This window comes from Nerophis ophidion, linkage group LG02 (assembly GCF_033978795.1).
Source record: "Nerophis ophidion isolate RoL-2023_Sa linkage group LG02, RoL_Noph_v1.0, whole genome shotgun sequence".
NCBI lineage: Eukaryota > Metazoa > Chordata > Actinopteri > Syngnathiformes > Syngnathidae > Nerophis > Nerophis ophidion.
The window spans coordinates 89,551,235-89,572,357 of NC_084612.1; the positions used below are offsets into that span (position 1 = coordinate 89,551,235).

The following is a 21,123-nucleotide window of genomic DNA, read 5'->3' on the forward strand; positions in this document are numbered from 1 at the left end:
ACTTCTGTTCGGGTGTGCGTTGTGCAGACCAACGCGAGATGGAGTGTGGCCCAACGGAAGCGTGCCGAACGCCTGTGGATCACAAAGTTGGGGACCAAACATCCGGGGGGCCTCAATGAGGCGTGAGTGCGAGCCCGCTGGGCCATAGACGGACCGTGCACACCCCTCTTATATTCTTTTTTACACTCTTTTATCGCCCTTCCCCCACCCCTTACCCTAACCCTAACCACTCTCCTTTTTCACTCCTAAAACCTACCCATCTCTTTTTTCTTTACACCTAACACCTACCCATCTCTCCTTCTCTTTATACCTAACCCTAACTCCTAACTCTAACCCTAACCCCAACCCCAACCCCAACCCTAACCCGCCTGTGCCTCTGGTCCACACACGGCTCGCGCTCCGCCCATTGGGGACCCTCCTGGTTTCACCCCTCATCCGCACCAACACACACATCATTGCTCATAACAATACTTACCTCACTACTCACCTGGGAATCCGGATGTCTCTGGTGCAAGGGATGCCCCGGTAGTCCTCGTCTTCCCACGAGTACCTGTAAAAAAACAACAACAAAATGAAAGAAAGAACATATTACAACAACATCAAAAACACTTACCTCTATTGTCATGTCTCTCACCTTGGGTAACGGACGTTGTCCTTTACTCCAACGACTGAAAAAAGACAGAAACAATACTAAAATACTTACCTTGGTTACAGGGTCATGGACCTAGCAACACGGACGTATCCGGCGCAGGGAGTGCTCCGGATGTCCTTGTTCTCCAACGACCTGAAAAAATACAAAAAAATACAAAAATACTTAAAATCTCCAAAAAAATCAAAAAACCTAACAAAAATACAAAAAAATACTAAAAAACCTTAAAAAATTTCTCCAAAAAAATATTTTGGACTTGTTCGAACTCCGCTTGGAGTCACAATTACCGTTTTTCTCGGCTCAGTTTTATTGTGCTATTAATAGTGAATTTTCTTTATTTTTATCTTATTATTTCCTATTTTTGCCTATTTTATTTTTATTTTATTTTATTTTATTTATTTATTCACTATTAATAATAATAAGAAAATATACCATTTACATGGTCAATGCTGTCATTGGGTGCCAATTATTGCTGCATGGATGAGTTTAGCTGAGCAGTTTGTTTCTCTAAAAACTTTCGTGTTTAAAAATTTGGCCAGCTACGACTCCACCTCACTCTCAGCAGCCAATCAGCCTCAGTCTACAGCCAACCACCGAACGAGCAACATCGCTCTCACTGCACACTAGCCGACTCTTTAATTTCTATTCCATTTAGCAAGTCTTGCCTGAAGAAGGCACATTCGTGCCGAAACGTTGCATTTATAAGACTTGCCATACATTATTTTTCACCTTTTTACTATCTTTCCTCTACCCTCCCTCTCTCTTTTTGTTTGTGGCCGTGCGGAACTTTTCCCACGAGGCGAAAAGTCCGTCGATAATTCGCTCTATTTACGTTCATTTTATACGCCTTAATTATTTAATTTAATTTATTCAACTCCTTACCTTGGAGTTTTCCATCGTTCTGTATAGAACCGCCCTTAGTTGTTTATTTTCTTTATATTATTTTTCCTTCGAAGAAGCTGGTCTTCTTCTTCTGTGGTTTTTTTCGAAAGACATCCGGTTTGCGCTGACGTGACGTCACTGATACGCGCCGGAGTCTTTCTATTTTATTTCTTTTCTATCAATTTATTTTTTCTTTCTACCTACCTACCTTCATTCCTACTATATTTTTATACACAAAATCCATTTTACATTAAATATCACTTTCGGTTGTCGAAAAATGGCGGCGTGGCATGACGAGGAATGGGTCCTCGTCCGTCCTCGCGGACGTAAACAGCGATCGCGGCGCGAGATCACCCCGCCCCCTCGTCCTCAACCACAACACGGCCGCTATGATGATGGAGATTATCATTTTGCGGACCGTCGTCAACAACCGCCTCGTAGGAGCTACGCGGAGGTGCTGCGTGGCTATCCTGCAGAGGAGGAGGACGAGCGGGCGCGCCTCCGCAGCGACACGCGTCGCTACGGCAACCGATCGCGTGAGAGACGTGACGTACGTGGTCAGGACTACCCCACACGCGACGCACGTCGCCGGGACTACCCTACACGCGACGCACGTCGCCGCGATTACCCCACGCGCAACGCACGCCGCCATGTTTACTCCACCAACAACACACGTCGCCAGGGCAACGCCTCTCGTGACAGGAGTAACAGCGGCCGGCGTGGCCAGCGTTTTGGTGCCCCACGGTGGGAAAATCAACATAACACATTCCAAAAAAATAAAAACAATTTTTTCAGAGGATACAAACCTCAATATTTCCAACATCCTGCACACAATAGACCCCAAAAAAACAGGGTTAATTTCCGACCTGCACACAATGAGCCTCCCAATCCCAGGAGGACTTTTAGAGCGGACAATCCTGGATTTGGACGGGGTCAACGCCCCAATATAACCAGGAATAATAATATCACACGTCCCTCTAGGGAAATTAATCCCAACAATCAAGATAGTGATTTTAGCATCAAAGCTAAAACTATGTACAATATCATCAAAATCATACACCACCAAATCAATGTAGATAGAGATACCCAGCCAAAGACCATAACCAATATGGAACTCACCTTGACGACCGGAATTAGACCAGCGGTCACCAACCCGGACACAGAAGCCTTAATAAAAGAGAATGCACACAATTGGGCACAAAAAACAGTACAAATATTAAGAGAACATTACAAAAAATCACTAGAAACGGAAATCAACAAATTGAGTGCTTTTATTGGGCAAAATTGGAGAGACCCATTCCAGGTGGCCTCGGCTTGGACCAGGACACATCTGGGACGCAGGTTGACCACCGAGACACTGCGGCTGGCCGAGGGTCTGGTGATCTCCGTCTGTGTTGACGTTCGTGGCGTGGACGAGGGGGGTAGTCCGTCACGATCCCAGCAGACGGGGTCACCAGTCCACTTGGATCCGTCCAGCACCCGTGTGGTGATGGAGGTAGTGCAGCCCCCGCTGCCGCTGCCCCTGCCGGTGCCAACCTTGCACGCTCCTGCGCACGCCACGGTGTCCACCATACCGCTGCCGCTGCCGCTGCCGGTTCCAACACTGCACGCTCCTGCGCGCGCCACGGTGTCTACCATGACCGACCCTTTGGGCGGAGATTGGTCCCCTGTGGTGGAACAGGTTCCGGGTCCAAGAGGACCGGTTACCCCGGTCCCCTTCCCGGTTTTGTCGCCTGCTTCTCTGGCTGAGGCGTCAGCTAGGCCCCAGAGAGCGACACGACACCAGGAGCCATGTAGCAGTCCTCCCGACTACTCCATTGTCGAGGCTCCCCTGGTCCCGCCTCCCGGTCCGCCTTTGCGTGCCGAGACCGAGGTCAGGGTCCCTCCTGCAGTCTCCGAGGCGCCACCGCTACCTGTGGAACAAAACATACCAGCTCTAGTCCATGTAGCGGACAATGCACAGGGCACACCTGGCCAGCCAGACACTTCCCACCACTCACCTGAGCGGCCCGCGTCACCCCTTGACGTGCCTCCAGAGTGGTCCCAGCTGCCCCTTGACACGCCTCCAAGCTGGTCCCAACTTGGTTCTAGCCAACCGAGACCACCTACCTCGACTTCCTCGCTCCTGGACGCGCCCCTCCCGGACGCGCCTCTGCCGGACGTGCCTTTGGTAGACATTCGTCCTCCAGTCACGCCGGTTCCGGACACGTCCGCTCCGGATGCGCGTGCTAGCTGGTCCTCGTTCTTTACTGGAAACCAGAAAAGGACAAGGGCTGTCACTTCGGCTTCTCAGCCGACAGGGGACACGGACGGGGCGCAGGTTGCCACGCCAACGAGTCCGCGCACGAGGCCTACAAGGCACATCAGTACGACTCGTAAGATGGTGGACTGGCACCTGTCCGTTCACAGGAAGGTCCTGGTGATCGGGGACTCAAACATTAGTCGCCTTCCATCCACCGGTCTCCAGGACCTCCAGATGGACAGTTACCCGGGGGCCAACTTCCGGCATGCAGAGGCCATCCTGCAAAAAACAAAAGTCAGTGCTGAGGTGGAAATGGTCATTCTATCTTTCGGCATCAACAACAAAGAGCAAAACCCCAAGTCTACCACTTTTAAGCAGCTCCAGAGGGCCTTCAAGACGGCCAAAATCACCTTTCCTAATGCCGAGATTTTCATTCCCCTCCTCAACTTTTCTGACAATTTGCCCGAGGAACACAAAGACAACCTCCGGCAAATCAATAATTACATCCACAAAAATTACCATTTCATTCCAGCACTTTCCAGCGACGAGTTCGCAACAGGCAGAGACAACCTGCACTGGACCGACAACACGGCCAGGAATATGCTGAAGCATTGGCTTCAACATTTAAACCTGGCGTCCCCAAAAACCCGACCTGTCGGGGGGGTGACACAAACATACACAACAACAACAACGACGACAACAACAACACCAACAAAAACATTGTAAACCTTTCCAAAAACTTCATACTTACCTCCGCACAGCGCTCCCTCCTCGATAAAGGCCTCACCTTCGTCCCGTCCACTAGCGTCAGCTCCGATTGGCACCATCAGGTCAAATTTGACCTACAAGAATACCACAGAAGTGTTAAAATTGCAGCATTCTACGAACATCAGGGTGCCCTCGGTCCGCGACCTTTCACCCCGAGGTCCGAGTGGGAACCTTCACCGGGTCTGCTACATCCAGAGGTCCACAAACTGGTCCTGGCGGATGAGCACCCGTCGCTCCTTTCGGGTTGCGCCCTCGCGGTTGCGCCTAATTTGACGCGAGACGAAATGGAGGCCCTCCATAGTCTGAAAAAGAATAACAACATAGTTTTAAAACCGGCAGACAAGGGAAGCGCAGTCGTTATTTTCGACAGGGCTCAGTATATCTGGGAGGGCACCAGACAACTTAACGATACCACCTATTACTCCCCATTGGCCGCCCCTATTTACTTTGACACTATCCCTATGATAGAAAAAATAATTAATAATTTATTAAATAAAAGGTTCATCAATAGTAAACAACATACTTACCTCCTGGGTGAACCGGAACCCCGTCCCCGCAGATTCTATTTACTGCCCAAAATTCATAAGGAACCACAGAAGTGGAGCCGGCCCTACGAAATTCCCCCTGGCAGACCTATTGTTTCCGACTGCGGGAGTGAAACTTATAGGACGGCCGAATATATTGACCACTACTTGACCCCACTTTCCATTAAACACCAGAGTTATCTTAAAGATACATACCACTTTATCGATACAGTAAAAAATATAGTCATTCCCCAGGAATCTATTTTATTCACAATAGATATAGATAGCCTCTACACCAATATAGATATACAACAGGGCATCCAAGCCGTCAAAAACATTTTCCATAAATACAGAGATGTTAGCAGGCCGGAGAAGGAACTCCTGCAACTGCTCGAAATCAACCTGAGGAGGAATGACTTCGAGTTTAATGGAAAGTTCTACTTACAAATAAAAGGCACGGCCATGGGGAAAAAGTTTGCCCCGGCCTACGCAAATATATTTATGGCAGAATGGGAGACCTCGGCCCTCGCTGCCTGCCCAATTCAGCCCTTCAAATATTTCCGGTACCTCGACGATATCTGGGGTGTGTGGACGCACTCATTGGATGACTTCCAGGTCTTCCTCCACACTCTCAACACCCACAACCCCAACATAACCATCAAGTCCACCACCAGTCTTGTATCGGTGGACTTCCTTGATACCACTACCTTCAAGGGCCCGGACTTCCCATCCACCCACCATTTGGACATTAAGGTCTTTTTCAAACAGACTGACACCCATGCCCTCCTCCATAAGACCAGTTTCCACCCCCGACACACCTACGCGGGACTGGTCAAGTCACAATTGTTAAGGTTCCACCGGATCTGTACCAGGCGGGAGGACTTCATTACGGCCACTGGAACCCTGTTTTCCGCCCTGAGGAAGAGGGGGTATTCTAGAACCTTCCTCAGGAGACAATTCAGGTGTTTCCTGGACCCGAAGAAGCCTCCCCTTGGTACACATATGATCCCCTTCATTACCACTTTTTCACCGGCAGCGACACATATCGCTAGAAAAGTGAAGGAAAATTTCAGGACCTTCGTGGAGAAGAGTGAACGACTGAAAGAATATTACCTGGTGTCGGCGTTCCGCAAAAATCCTAGCTTGGGTGAGTTGCTGATCAGGGCCCGAGTCAGTCCCCCCGGGAATCCGCCCTTAACCAGGAGCAACATTCCCCTACAGCACATCCCCTGGCTTTTGAACCGCCACAGCGGTAAAGTCTTCCGGCCGCTGTGCAGAGGACACAAACATTCAAAAAACTGCATCTATGTCATCCTCTGCCAGCGATGTCATGCCATGTATGTTGGTGAGACGGGTAACACCATCGCCACCCGGTTTCACCAACATAAGTACAACATCATCCGACAGAAGAACACTACCACCTACCTGGTACAACATTTTATCCGGCACGGGTGGACTTCTGTTCGGGTGTGCGTTGTGCAGACCAACGCGAGATGGAGTGTGGCCCAACGGAAGCGTGCCGAACGCCTGTGGATCACAAAGTTGGGGACCAAACATCCGGGGGGCCTCAATGAGGCGTGAGTGCGAGCCCGCTGGGCCATAGACGGACCGTGCACACCCCTCTTATATTCTTTTTTACACTCTTTTATCGCCCTTCCCCCACCCCTTACCCTAACCCTAACCACTCTCCTTTTTCACTCCTAAAACCTACCCATCTCTCTTTTCTTTATACCTAACACCTACCCATCTCTCCTTCTCTTTATACCTAACCCTAACTCCTAACTCTAACCCTAACCCCAACCCCAACCCCAACCCTAACCCGCCTGTGCCTCTGGTCCACACACGGCTCGCGCTCCGCCCATTGGGGACCCTCCTGGTTTCACCCCTCATCCGCACCAACACACACATCATTGCTCATAACAATACTTACCTCACTACTCACCTGGGAATCCGGATGTCTCTGGTGCAAGGGATGCCCCGGTAGTCCTCGTCTTCCCACGAGTACCTGTAAAAAAACAACAACAAAATGAAAGAAAGAACATATTACAACAACATCAAAAACACTTACCTCTATTGTCATGTCTCTCACCTTGGGTAACGGACGTTGTCCTTTACTCCAACGACTGAAAAAAGACAGAAACAATACTAAAATACTTACCTTGGTTACAGGGTCATGGACCTAGCAACACGGACGTATCCGGCGCAGGGAGTGCTCCGGATGTCCTTGTTCTCCAACGACCTGAAAAAATACAAAAAAATACAAAAATACTTAAAATCTCCAAAAAAATCAAAAAACCTAACAAAAATACAAAAAAATACTAAAAAACCTTAAAAAATTTCTCCAAAAAAATATTTTGGACTTGTTCGAACTCCGCTTGGAGTCACAATTACCGTTTTTCTCGGCTCAGTTTTATTGTGCTATTAATAGTGAATTTTCTTTATTTTTATCTTATTATTTCCTATTTTTGCCTATTTTATTTTTATTTTATTTTATTTTATTTATTTATTCACTATTAATAATAATAAGAAAATATACCATTTACATGGTCAATGCTGTCATTGGGTGCCAATTATTGCTGCATGGATGAGTTTAGCTGAGCAGTTTGTTTCTCTAAAAACTTTCGTGTTTAAAAATTTGGCCAGCTACGACTCCACCTCACTCTCAGCAGCCAATCAGCCTCAGTCTACAGCCAACCACCGAACGAGCAACATCGCTCTCACTGCACACTAGCCGACTCTTTAATTTCTATTCCATTTAGCAAGTCTTGCCTGAAGAAGGCACATTCGTGCCGAAACGTTGCATTTATAAGACTTGCCATACATTATTTTTCACCTTTTTACTATCTTTCCTCTACCCTCCCTCTCTCTTTTTGTTTGTGGCCGTGCGGAACTTTTCCCACGAGGCGAAAAGTCCGTCGATAATTCGCTCTATTTACGTTCATTTTATACGCCTTAATTATTTAATTTAATTTATTCAACTCCTTACCTTGGAGTTTTCCATCGTTCTGTATAGAACCGCCCTTAGTTGTTTATTTTCTTTATATTATTTTTCCTTCGAAGAAGCTGGTCTTCTTCTTCTGTGGTTTTTTTCGAAAGACATCCGGTTTGCGCTGACGTGACGTCACTGAAACGCGCCGGAGTCTTTCTATTTTATTTCTTTTCTATCAATTTATTTTTTCTTTCTACCTACCTACCTTCATTCCTACTATATTTTTATACACAAAATCCATTTTACATTAAATATCACTTTCGGTTGTCGAAAAATGGCGGCGTGGCATGACGAGGAATGGGTCCTCGTCCGTCCTCGCGGACGTAAACAGCGATCGCGGCGCGAGATCACCCCGCCCCCTCGTCCTCAACCACAACACGGCCGCTATGATGATGGAGATTATCATTTTGCGGACCGTCGTCAACAACCGCCTCGTAGGAGCTACGCGGAGGTGCTGCGTGGCTATCCTGCAGAGGAGGAGGACGAGCGGGCGCGCCTCCGCAGCGACACGCGTCGCTACGGCAACCGATCGCGTGAGAGACGTGACGTACGTGGTCAGGACTACCCCACACGCGACGCACGTCGCCGGGACTACCCTACACGCGACGCACGTCGCCGCGATTACCCCACGCGCAACGCACGCCGCCATGTTTACTCCACCAACAACACACGTCGCCAGGGCAACGCCTCTCGTGACAGGAGTAACAGCGGCCGGCGTGGCCAGCGTTTTGGTGCCCCACGGTGGGAAAATCAACATAACACATTCCAAAAAAATAAAAAAAATTTTTTCAGAGGATACAAACCTCAATATTTCCAACATCCTGCACACAATAGACCCCAAAAAAACAGGGTTAATTTCCGACCTGCACACAATGAGCCTCCCAATCCCAGGAGGACTTTTAGAGCGGACAATCCTGGATTTGGACGGGGTCAACGCCCCAATATAACCAGGAATAATAATATCACACGTCCCTCTAGGGAAATTAATCCCAACAATCAAGATAGTGATTTTAGCATCAAAGCTAAAACTATGTACAATATCATCAAAATCATACACCACCAAATCAATGTAGATAGAGATACCCAGCCAAAGACCATAACCAATATGGAACTCACCTTGACGACCGGAATTAGACCAGCGGTCACCAACCCGGACACAGAAGCCTTAATAAAAGAGAATGCACACAATTGGGCACAAAAAACAGTACAAATATTAAGAGAACATTACAAAAAATCACTAGAAACGGAAATCAACAAATTGAGTGCTTTTATTGGGCAAAATTGGAGAGACCCATTCCAGGTGGCCTCGGCTTGGACCAGGACACATCTGGGACGCAGGTTGACCACCGAGACACTGCGGCTGGCCGAGGGTCTGGTGATCTCCGTCTGTGTTGACGTTCGTGGCGTGGACGAGGGGGGTAGTCCGTCACGATCCCAGCAGACGGGGTCACCAGTCCACTTGGATCCGTCCAGCACCCGTGTGGTGATGGAGGTAGTGCAGCCCCCGCTGCCGCTGCCCCTGCCGGTGCCAACCTTGCACGCTCCTGCGCACGCCACGGTGTCCACCATACCGCTGCCGCTGCCGCTGCCGGTTCCAACACTGCACGCTCCTGCGCGCGCCACGGTGTCTACCATGACCGACCCTTTGGGCGGAGATTGGTCCCCTGTGGTGGAACAGGTTCCGGGTCCAAGAGGACCGGTTACCCCGGTCCCCTTCCCGGTTTTGTCGCCTGCTTCTCTGGCTGAGGCGTCAGCTAGGCCCCAGAGAGCGACACGACACCAGGAGCCATGTAGCAGTCCTCCCGACTACTCCATTGTCGAGGCTCCCCTGGTCCCGCCTCCCGGTCCGCCTTTGCGTGCCGAGACCGAGGTCAGGGTCCCTCCTGCAGTCTCCGAGGCGCCACCGCTACCTGTGGAACAAAACATACCAGCTCTAGTCCATGTAGCGGACAATGCACAGGGCACACCTGGCCAGCCAGACACTTCCCACCACTCACCTGAGCGGCCCGCGTCACCCCTTGACGTGCCTCCAGAGTGGTCCCAGCTGCCCCTTGACACGCCTCCAAGCTGGTCCCAACTTGGTTCTAGCCAACCGAGACCACCTACCTCGACTTCCTCGCTCCTGGACGCGCCCCTCCCGGACGCGCCTCTGCCGGACGTGCCTTTGGTAGACATTCGTCCTCCAGTCACGCCGGTTCCGGACACGTCCGCTCCGGATGCGCGTGCTAGCTGGTCCTCGTTCTTTACTGGAAACCAGAAAAGGACAAGGGCTGTCACTTCGGCTTCTCAGCCGACAGGGGACACGGACGGGGCGCAGGTTGCCACGCCAACGAGTCCGCGCACGAGGCCTACAAGGCACATCAGTACGACTCGTAAGATGGTGGACTGGCACCTGTCCGTTCACAGGAAGGTCCTGGTGATCGGGGACTCAAACATTAGTCGCCTTCCATCCACCGGTCTCCAGGACCTCCAGATGGACAGTTACCCGGGGGCCAACTTCCGGCATGCAGAGGCCATCCTGCAAAAAACAAAAGTCAGTGCTGAGGTGGAAATGGTCATTCTATCTTTCGGCATCAACAACAAAGAGCAAAACCCCAAGTCTACCACTTTTAAGCAGCTCCAGAGGGCCTTCAAGACGGCCAAAATCACCTTTCCTAATGCCGAGATTTTCATTCCCCTCCTCAACTTTTCTGACAATTTGCCCGAGGAACACAAAGACAACCTCCGGCAAATCAATAATTACATCCACAAAAATTACCATTTCATTCCAGCACTTTCCAGCGACGAGTTCGCAACAGGCAGAGACAACCTGCACTGGACCGACAACACGGCCAGGAATATGCTGAAGCATTGGCTTCAACATTTAAACCTGGCGTCCCCAAAAACCCGACCTGTCGGGGGGGTGACACAAACATACACAACAACAACAACGACGACAACAACAACACCAACAAAAACATTGTAAACCTTTCCAAAAACTTCATACTTACCTCCGCACAGCGCTCCCTCCTCGATAAAGGCCTCACCTTCGTCCCGTCCACTAGCGTCAGCTCCGATTGGCACCATCAGGTCAAATTTGACCTACAAGAATACCACAGAAGTGTTAAAATTGCAGCATTCTACGAACATCAGGGTGCCCTCGGTCCGCGACCTTTCACCCCGAGGTCCGAGTGGGAACCTTCACCGGGTCTGCTACATCCAGAGGTCCACAAACTGGTCCTGGCGGATGAGCACCCGTCGCTCCTTTCGGGTTGCGCCCTCGCGGTTGCGCCTAATTTGACGCGAGACGAAATGGAGGCCCTCCATAGTCTGAAAAAGAATAACAACATAGTTTTAAAACCGGCAGACAAGGGAAGCGCAGTCGTTATTTTCGACAGGGCTCAGTATATCTGGGAGGGCACCAGACAACTTAACGATACCACCTATTACTCCCCATTGGCCGCCCCTATTTACTTTGACACTATCCCTATGATAGAAAAAATAATTAATAATTTATTAAATAAAAGGTTCATCAATAGTAAACAACATACTTACCTCCTGGGTGAACCGGAACCCCGTCCCCGCAGATTCTATTTACTGCCCAAAATTCATAAGGAACCACAGAAGTGGAGCCGGCCCTACGAAATTCCCCCTGGCAGACCTATTGTTTCCGACTGCGGGAGTGAAACTTATAGGACGGCCGAATATATTGACCACTACTTGACCCCACTTTCCATTAAACACCAGAGTTATCTTAAAGATACATACCACTTTATCGATACAGTAAAAAATATAGTCATTCCCCAGGAATCTATTTTATTCACAATAGATATAGATAGCCTCTACACCAATATAGATATACAACAGGGCATCCAAGCCGTCAAAAACATTTTCCATAAATACAGAGATGTTAGCAGGCCGGAGAAGGAACTCCTGCAACTGCTCGAAATCAACCTGAGGAGGAATGACTTCGAGTTTAATGGAAAGTTCTACTTACAAATAAAAGGCACGGCCATGGGGAAAAAGTTTGCCCCGGCCTACGCAAATATATTTATGGCAGAATGGGAGACCTCGGCCCTCGCTGCCTGCCCAATTCAGCCCTTCAAATATTTCCGGTACCTCGACGATATCTGGGGTGTGTGGACGCACTCATTGGATGACTTCCAGGTCTTCCTCCACACTCTCAACACCCACAACCCCAACATAACCATCAAGTCCACCACCAGTCTTGTATCGGTGGACTTCCTTGATACCACTACCTTCAAGGGCCCGGACTTCCCATCCACCCACCATTTGGACATTAAGGTCTTTTTCAAACAGACTGACACCCATGCCCTCCTCCATAAGACCAGTTTCCACCCCCGACACACCTACGCGGGACTGGTCAAGTCACAATTGTTAAGGTTCCACCGGATCTGTACCAGGCGGGAGGACTTCATTACGGCCACTGGAACCCTGTTTTCCGCCCTGAGGAAGAGGGGGTATTCTAGAACCTTCCTCAGGAGACAATTCAGGTGTTTCCTGGACCCGAAGAAGCCTCCCCTTGGTACACATATGATCCCCTTCATTACCACTTTTTCACCGGCAGCGACACATATCGCTAGAAAAGTGAAGGAAAATTTCAGGACCTTCGTGGAGAAGAGTGAACGACTGAAAGAATATTACCTGGTGTCGGCGTTCCGCAAAAATCCTAGCTTGGGTGAGTTGCTGATCAGGGCCCGAGTCAGTCCCCCCGGGAATCCGCCCTTAACCAGGAGCAACATTCCCCTACAGCACATCCCCTGGCTTTTGAACCGCCACAGCGGTAAAGTCTTCCGGCCGCTGTGCAGAGGACACAAACATTCAAAAAACTGCATCTATGTCATCCTCTGCCAGCGATGTCATGCCATGTATGTTGGTGAGACGGGTAACACCATCGCCACCCGGTTTCACCAACATAAGTACAACATCATCCGACAGAAGAACACTACCACCTACCTGGTACAACATTTTATCCGGCACGGGTGGACTTCTGTTCGGGTGTGCGTTGTGCAGACCAACGCGAGATGGAGTGTGGCCCAACGGAAGCGTGCCGAACGCCTGTGGATCACAAAGTTGGGGACCAAACATCCGGGGGGCCTCAATGAGGCGTGAGTGCGAGCCCGCTGGGCCATAGACGGACCGTGCACACCCCTCTTATATTCTTTTTTACACTCTTTTATCGCCCTTCCCCCACCCCTTACCCTAACCCTAACCACTCTCCTTTTTCACTCCTAAAACCTACCCATCTCTCTTTTCTTTATACCTAACACCTACCCATCTCTCCTTCTCTTTATACCTAACCCTAACTCCTAACTCTAACCCTAACCCCAACCCCAACCCCAACCCTAACCCGCCTGTGCCTCTGGTCCACACACGGCTCGCGCTCCGCCCATTGGGGACCCTCCTGGTTTCACCCCTCATCCGCACCAACACACACATCATTGCTCATAACAATACTTACCTCACTACTCACCTGGGAATCCGGATGTCTCTGGTGCAAGGGATGCCCCGGTAGTCCTCGTCTTCCCACGAGTACCTGTAAAAAAACAACAACAAAATGAAAGAAAGAACATATTACAACAACATCAAAAACACTTACCTCTATTGTCATGTCTCTCACCTTGGGTAACGGACGTTGTCCTTTACTCCAACGACTGAAAAAAGACAGAAACAATACTAAAATACTTACCTTGGTTACAGGGTCATGGACCTAGCAACACGGACGTATCCGGCGCAGGGAGTGCTCCGGATGTCCTTGTTCTCCAACGACCTGAAAAAATACAAAAAAATACAAAAATACTTAAAATCTCCAAAAAAATCAAAAAACCTAACAAAAATACAAAAAAATACTAAAAAACCTTAAAAAATTTCTCCAAAAAAATATTTTGGACTTGTTCGAACTCCGCTTGGAGTCACAATTACCGTTTTTCTCGGCTCAGTTTTATTGTGCTATTAATAGTGAATTTTCTTTATTTTTATCTTATTATTTCCTATTTTTGCCTATTTAATTTTATTTTATTTTATTTTATTTATTTATTCACTATTAATAATAATATAAAATACCATTTACATGGTCAATGCTGTCACTGGGTGCCAATTATTGCTGCATGGATGATTTTAGCTGAGCAGTTTGCATCGCTTAAAACTTTTCTGTTTATTTTTCGCCAGCTACGACTCCACCTCACTCTCAGCAGCCAATCAGCCTCAGTCTACAGCCAACCACCTAACGAGCAACATCGCTCTCATTGCACACTAGCCGACTTTTTCATTTCATATTCCATTTAGCAAGTCTCAGCCTGAAGAAGGCACATTCGTGCCGAAACGTTGCATTTACAAGACTTGCAATATAATATTATTTTTCACCTTTTTACTATCTTTCCTCTACCCTTCCTCTCTCTTTTGTTTGTCACCGTGCGGAACTTCTCCCACGAGGCGAAAAGTCCGCCGACAATTCGCTCTTTTACGTTCAGTTTTTACACCTTAATTATTTAATTTAATTTATTCCACTCCTTACCTTGGAGTCTTTTATCGTGCTGCATAGCACCGCCCTTAGTTGTTTATTTTCTTTATATTCTTTTTTCTTCGAAGAAGCTGGTCTTCTTCTTCTGTGGTTTTTTTCGAAGGACATCCGGTTTGCGCTGACGTGACGTCACTGAAGCGCGCCGGAGTCTTTCCATTTTATTTCTTCTCTATCAATTTATTTTTTCTTTCTACCTACCTACCTTCATTCCTATTATATTTTTACACATAATACCTATTTTACATTTAATATCACGTTCGGTTGTCGAAAAATGGCGGCGTGGCATGACGAGGAATGGGTCCTCGTCCGTCCTCGCGGACGTAAACAGCGATCGCGGCGTGAGATGACCCCGCCCCCTCGTCCTCAACCTCAATACGGCCGCTATGATGATGAAGATTATCATTTTGCGGACCGTCGTCAACAACCGCCTCGCAGGAGCTACGCGGAGGTGCTGCGTGGCTATCCTGCAGAGGAGGAGGACGAGCGGACGCGCCTCCGCAGCGACACGCGTCGCTACGGCAACCGATCGCGTGAGAGACGTGACGTACGTGGTCGGGACTACCCCACACGCGACGCACGTCGCCGGGACTACCCTACACGCGACGCACGTCGCCGCGATTACCCCACACGCAACACACGCCGCCATGTTTACTCCACAAACAACACACGTCGCCAGGGCAACGCCTCTCGCGACAGGAGTAACAGCGGCCGGCGTGGCAAGCGTTATGGTGCCCCACGGTGGGAAAATCAACACAACACATTCCAAAAAAATAAAAACAATTTTGTCAGAGGATACAAACCTCAATATTTCCAACATCCTGCACACAATAGACCCCAAAAAAACAGGGTTAATTTCCGACCTGCACACTATGAGCCTCCCAATCCCAGGAGGACTTTTAGAGCAGACAAACCTGGATTTGGACGGGGTCAACGCCCGAATATAAACAGGAATGTAAACACAACACGTCCCACCAGGGAAATTCATCCTGACAATCAGGATAGTGATTTTAGCATCAAAGCTAAAATCATCTATAACATCATTAAAATAATACACCACCAAAATAATGTGGATAGAGATATCCAACCACAAACTATTACTAATATGGAACTCACCTTGACGACCGGAATCAGGCCAGCGGTCACCAACCCTGATACAGAAGCCCTAATAAAAGACAATGCACACAATTGGGCACAAAAAACTGTACAAATACTAAGAGAACATTATAAAAAAGCGCTGCAGACGGAAATCAACAAATTGAGTGCTTTTATTGGGCAAAATTGGAAGGAACCATTCCAGGTGGCCTCAGCTTGGACCAGGACACACCTGGGACGCAGGTTGACCACCGAGACACTGCGGCTGGCTGAGGGTCTGGTGATCTCCATCTGTGTGGACGTTCGTGGCGTGGACGAGGGGGGTAGTCCGTCACGATCCCAGCAGACGGGGTCACCAGTCCGCTTGGATCCTTCCAGCACCCGAGTGGTGATGGAGGTAGTGCAGCCGCCGCTGCCGCTGCCGCTGCCGCTGCCCCTGCCGGTTCCAACCCTGCACGCTCCTGTGCGAGCCACGGCGTCCACCATGACCGACCCCGTGGTCGGGGACTGGTCCCCTGTGGTGGAGCCGGTTCCGGGTCCTAGGGGACCGGTCACCCCGGTCCCCTTCCCGGTTTTGTCGCCTTCTTCTCTGGCTGCGGCACCATCCAGGCCCCAGAGAATGACACGACCCCAGGAGCCATGCAGCAGTCCTCCCGACAACTCCATTGTCGAGGCTCCCCTGGTCCCGCCACCCAGGCCGCATCCGCAGGTCGAGACCGAAGTCAGGGTCCCTCCTGCGGTCTCGGACGCGCCACCGCCACCTGGGGAACAAAATACATCAGTTGTAGTCCATGTGGCGGACAATGCACAGGTGACGTCTGGCCAACCAGACACTTCCAACTACTTACCTGAGCAGCCGGCGTCATCCCCTGAGGGGCCTCCAGGGTGGTCCCAGCTGCCCCCTGACACGCCCCCCAGTTGGTCTCAACTAGGTTCTGGCCTACCGGGACCATCCTCGCCGACTTCCTCCCTCCTGGACGCGCCCCTCCCGGACGCGCCTCTTCCGGACGTGCCCCTCGTGGACACTCCTCCTCCACGCACGCCGGTTCCCGAAGCGGGTCCAAGCTGGTCCCAATTTTTTTCGGGAATCCGGAAGGGGCCTAGAGCGGTCGCTTCGGCCTCTCAGCCGACAGAGGATACAGACACGACACAATTAGCCACACCTATCAGTCCGCGCAGGGGCCCCACTAGACACATCAGTACAACGCGCAAGTTGGTTGATTGGCACCTGTCTGTGGATAAGAAGGTCCTGGTGATTGGTGACTCCAATATTAGTCGTCTTCCACCTGTCCGTCTCCAGGACCTTCAGATGGACAGCTATCCAGGTGCCAACTTCCGCCACGCAGAGGCCATCCTAGAAAAAACAAAGATTAGTGTCGAAGTGGAAATGGTGGTGTTATCGTTCGGCCTCAATAACAAGGAACAAAACCCGAAGGCCACCACCTTTAAACAAATCCAAAGGGCCCTAAAGGTGGCCAAAACGGTGTTCCCGAACGCCGACATTTCCATCCCCATCATTAACTTCTCAGAAGCCCTGCCCCAGGAACATAAAGATAACCTCCACAAAATTAATACTTATATTCAAAAAAACTATAATTTCATTCCGGCACTCACCAGTGAGAAGTTTGCTACGGGGAGGGACAACCTTCACTGGACCGAGGAAACGGCCAAAAACATGCTGAAGCACTGGCTTCACCATTTAAACATGGCATCCCCAAAAACCCGACCTGTCGGGGGGGTGACACAAGCACAAACAACACCACCACAAACACAAACAAAAACATTGTAAATTTGGCAAAACATTTCACACTTACCTCCTCACAGCGCTCCCTCCTCAATAAAGGCCTCACGTTCGTCCCATCCACCAACCTTAGTCCTGAGTGGCACCACCAAATGAAGTTTGACTTACAAGAATACCACAGGGGTGTCAAACTCGCGGTGTTCTACGAAAAGCAAGGGTCCCTCGGTCCGCGACCTTTCACCGCCCGGTCCGAGTGGGAGCCCTCACCCGGTCTGCTACCTCCAGAGGTCCACACACTGGTCCTAGCGGACGAGCATCCATCGCTCCTATCGGGTTGCGCCCTCGCCATTACGCCCAACCTCACGCGTGACGAAACTGAGGCCCTTCAGAGTCTGAAAAATAACAATAACATTGTTATCAAACCGGCAGACAAAGGAAGCGCTGTGGTCATCTTTGACAGGTCTCAGTATGTCTGGGAGGGCACCAGACAACTGAACGACACCACCTACTACTCCCCGTTGGCCGCACCCATTTATCTTGACACAATCCCTATGGTGGAAAAAATCATTAAAAATTTATTAAATAAAAGATTCATCAATCATAAACAGTTTACTTACCTCCTGGGCGAATCGGATCCCCGTCCTCGTAGGTTTTATTTACTCCCCAAAATCCACAAGGAACCCCACAAATGGAGCCAGCCCCATGTCATACCCCCGGGCAGGCCCATAGTTTCCGACTGTGGGAGCGAAACCTACAGGACGGCAGAATTTATTGATTTTTATTTAACGCCACTTTCCATCAAACACAATAGTTATTTGAAAGACACATATGATTTTATAGAAAAAATTAAAAATCTGACCATTCCCCAAGAGGCCATTCTGTTCACAATTGATATAGACAGTTTATACACAAACATAGACATTGAACAGGGCATCCAAGCCGTAAAAAATATATTTGGCAAATATCGAGACATTAGCAGGCCGGACAAAGAACTCCTGCAGCTGCTCGACATAAATTTAAGGAGGAACGACTTCGAATTTAATGGGAAGTTCTTCCTCCAGATTAAAGGGACAGCCATGGGGAAGAAATTTGCCCCGGCATACGCCAATATTTTTATGGCGGAATGGGAGACCTCCGCCCTCGCAGCGTGCCCGATCAAGCCCCTGCATTACTTACGGTACCTCGATGATATCTGGGGGGTATGGGCCCACTCCGTAGAGGAGTTTGAGGTGTTCCGCCACACCCTCAATACTCACAACCCCAGTATCACTATCAAGTCCACCACCAGCCCCATGTCGGTGGATTTCTTGGACACCACCACATACAAAGGTCCAGACTTCCCCTCCACTCACAATCTGGACATAAAGGTTTATTTCAAACAGACTGACACCCACGCCCTCCTCCACAAGACCAGTTTCCACCCCCGACATACCTACGCGGGACTGGTCAAGTCCCAGCTGCTAAGATTCCACCGGATCTGCACCAGGCGGGAGGACTTCGTCACGGCCACGGGAGCCCTGTTCACGGCCCTGAGGAAGAGGGGATATTCGAGATCCTTCCTCAGGAGACAGTTCAGGTGCTTCTTGGACCCCAAGAAGCCTCCCCCTGGTGAGTCCATGATCCCCCTGATCACGACCTTCTCACCTGCGGCGGTACAGGTAGCTAGAAGAGTCAAACAAAACTTTAAAGACTTTGTGGATAATAGTGGCAGGCTCCAAAAACATTATTTGGTGTCAGCATACCGTAAGAATCCCAACCTGTGCGATCTGCTGGTCAGGGCTCGGGTCCCCTCCACGAGAGATCCTCCCCCGACTCGGAGCAGCGTCCCCTTCAGACACATCCCGTGGCTACTTAACCGCCACAACGGGAGGGTCTTCCGGCCCCTATGCAGGGGGGACGCACGCACAAAAAACTGCGTTTACGTCATCCGATGCCAGCGTTGCCACGCCCTGTATGTTGGGGAGACGGGAAACACCATCGCCACCCGTTTCCACCAACATAGACACAACATTACTCGACAGAAGAACACCACCACCCACCTGGTGCAACACTTCCTCCGGCACGGGTGGGCTTCTGTCCGGGTTTGTGTCATCCAGCACGACTCCAAATGGAGTGCAGGCCAACGGCGACACGCCGAACGCCTGTGGATGACCAAATTGGGCACTAGACATCCGGGGGGCCTCAATGAGGCGTGAGTGCGAGCCCGCTGGGCCATAGACGGACCGTGCACACCCCTCTTATATTCTTTTTTACACTCTTTTATCGCCCTTCCCCCACCCCTTACCCTAACCCTAACCACTCTCCTTTTTCACTCCTAAAACCTACCCATCTCTCTTTTCTTTACACCTAACACCTACCCATCTCTCCTTCTCTTTATACCTAACCCTAACTCCTAACTCTAACCCTAACCCCAACCCCAACCCCAACCCTAACCCTAACCCTAAACCCTAACCCTAACCCTAACCCTAACCCTAACCCTAACCCTAACCCTAACCCTAACCCTAACCCTAACCCTAACCCTAACCCTAACCCTAACCCACCATTTGGACATTAAGGTCTTTTTCAAACAGACTGACACCCATGCCCTCCTCCATAAGACCAGTTTCCACCCCCGACACACCTACGCGGGACTGGTCAAGTCACAATTGTTAAGGTTCCACCGGATCTGTACCAGGCGGGAGGACTTCATTACGGCCACTGGAACCCTGTTTTCCGCCCTGAGGAAGAGGGGGTATTCTAGAACCTTCCTCAGGAGACAATTCAGGTGTTTCCTGGACCCGAAGAAGCCTCCCCTTGGTACACATATGATCCCCTTCATTACCACTTTTTCACCGGCAGCGACACATATCGCTAGAAAAGTGAAGGAAAATTTCAGGACCTTCGTGGAGAAGAGTGAACGACTGAAAGAATATTACCTGGTGTCGGCGTTCCGCAAAAATCCTAGCTTGGGTGAGTTGCTGATCAGGGCCCGAGTCAGTCCCCCCGGGAATCCGCCCTTAACCAGGAGCAACATTCCCCTACAGCACATCCCCTGGCTTTTGAACCGCCACAGCGGTAAAGTCTTCCGGCCGCTGTGCAGAGGACACAAACATTCAAAAAACTGCATCTATGTCATCCTCTGCCAGCGATGTCATGCCATGTATGTTGGTGAGACGGGTAACACCATCGCCACCCGGTTTCACCAACATAAGTACAACATCATCCGACAGAAGAACACTACCACCTACCTGGTACAACATTTTATCCGGCACGGGTGGACTTCTGTTCGGGTGTGCGTTGTGCAGACCAACGCGAGATGGAGTGTGGCCCAACGGAAGCGTGCCGAACGCCTGTGGATCACAAAGTTGGGGACCAAACATCCGGGGGGCCTCAATGAGGCGTGAGTGCGAGCCCGCTGGGCCATAGACGGACCGTGCACACCCCTCTTATATTCTTTTTTACACTCTTTTATCGCCCTTCCCCCACCCCTTACCCTAACCCTAACCACTCTCCTTTTTCACTCCTAAAACCTACCCATCTCTCTTTTCTTTATACCTAACACCTACCCATCTCTCCTTCTCTTTATACCTAACCCTAACTCCTAACTCTAACCCTAACCCCAACCCCAACCCCAACCCTAACCCGCCTGTGCCTCTGGTCCACACACGGCTCGCGCTCCGCCCATTGGGGACCCTCCTGGTTTCACCCCTCATCCGCACCAACACACACATCATTGC

The 21,123-nt window shown here is 50.0% G+C and overlaps 2 protein-coding genes across 2 annotated transcripts in view; one reads left to right on the plus strand and one right to left on the minus strand.

Annotated features, from left to right (window-relative positions):
• Positions 1–1,276, plus strand: part of LOC133548281 (aminopeptidase Ey-like) — a 92,873-nt gene extending 91,597 nt beyond the window's left edge. Inside the window, exons 17-18 of the mRNA XM_061893599.1 lie at positions 28–122; positions 1,189–1,276. Coding sequence (XP_061749583.1) covers positions 28–122; positions 1,189–1,276 — 183 coding nt within the window. The remainder of the gene's footprint in view (positions 1–27; positions 123–1,188) is intronic.
• Positions 1,277–13,523: 12,247 nt separating this feature from the next.
• The window catches only part of LOC133548282 (uncharacterized), a 30,576-nt gene continuing 22,976 nt past the window's right edge, over positions 13,524–21,123 (minus strand). The window contains exons 2-6 of the mRNA XM_061893600.1: positions 16,515–19,051; positions 15,817–16,427; positions 14,830–15,038; positions 13,753–13,824; positions 13,524–13,590 (exon numbers count right to left, since the gene is read on the minus strand). Coding sequence (XP_061749584.1) covers positions 13,524–13,590; positions 13,753–13,824; positions 14,830–15,038; positions 15,817–16,332 — 864 coding nt within the window. The 5' untranslated portion in view covers positions 16,333–16,427; positions 16,515–19,051. The remainder of the gene's footprint in view (positions 13,591–13,752; positions 13,825–14,829; positions 15,039–15,816; positions 16,428–16,514; positions 19,052–21,123) is intronic.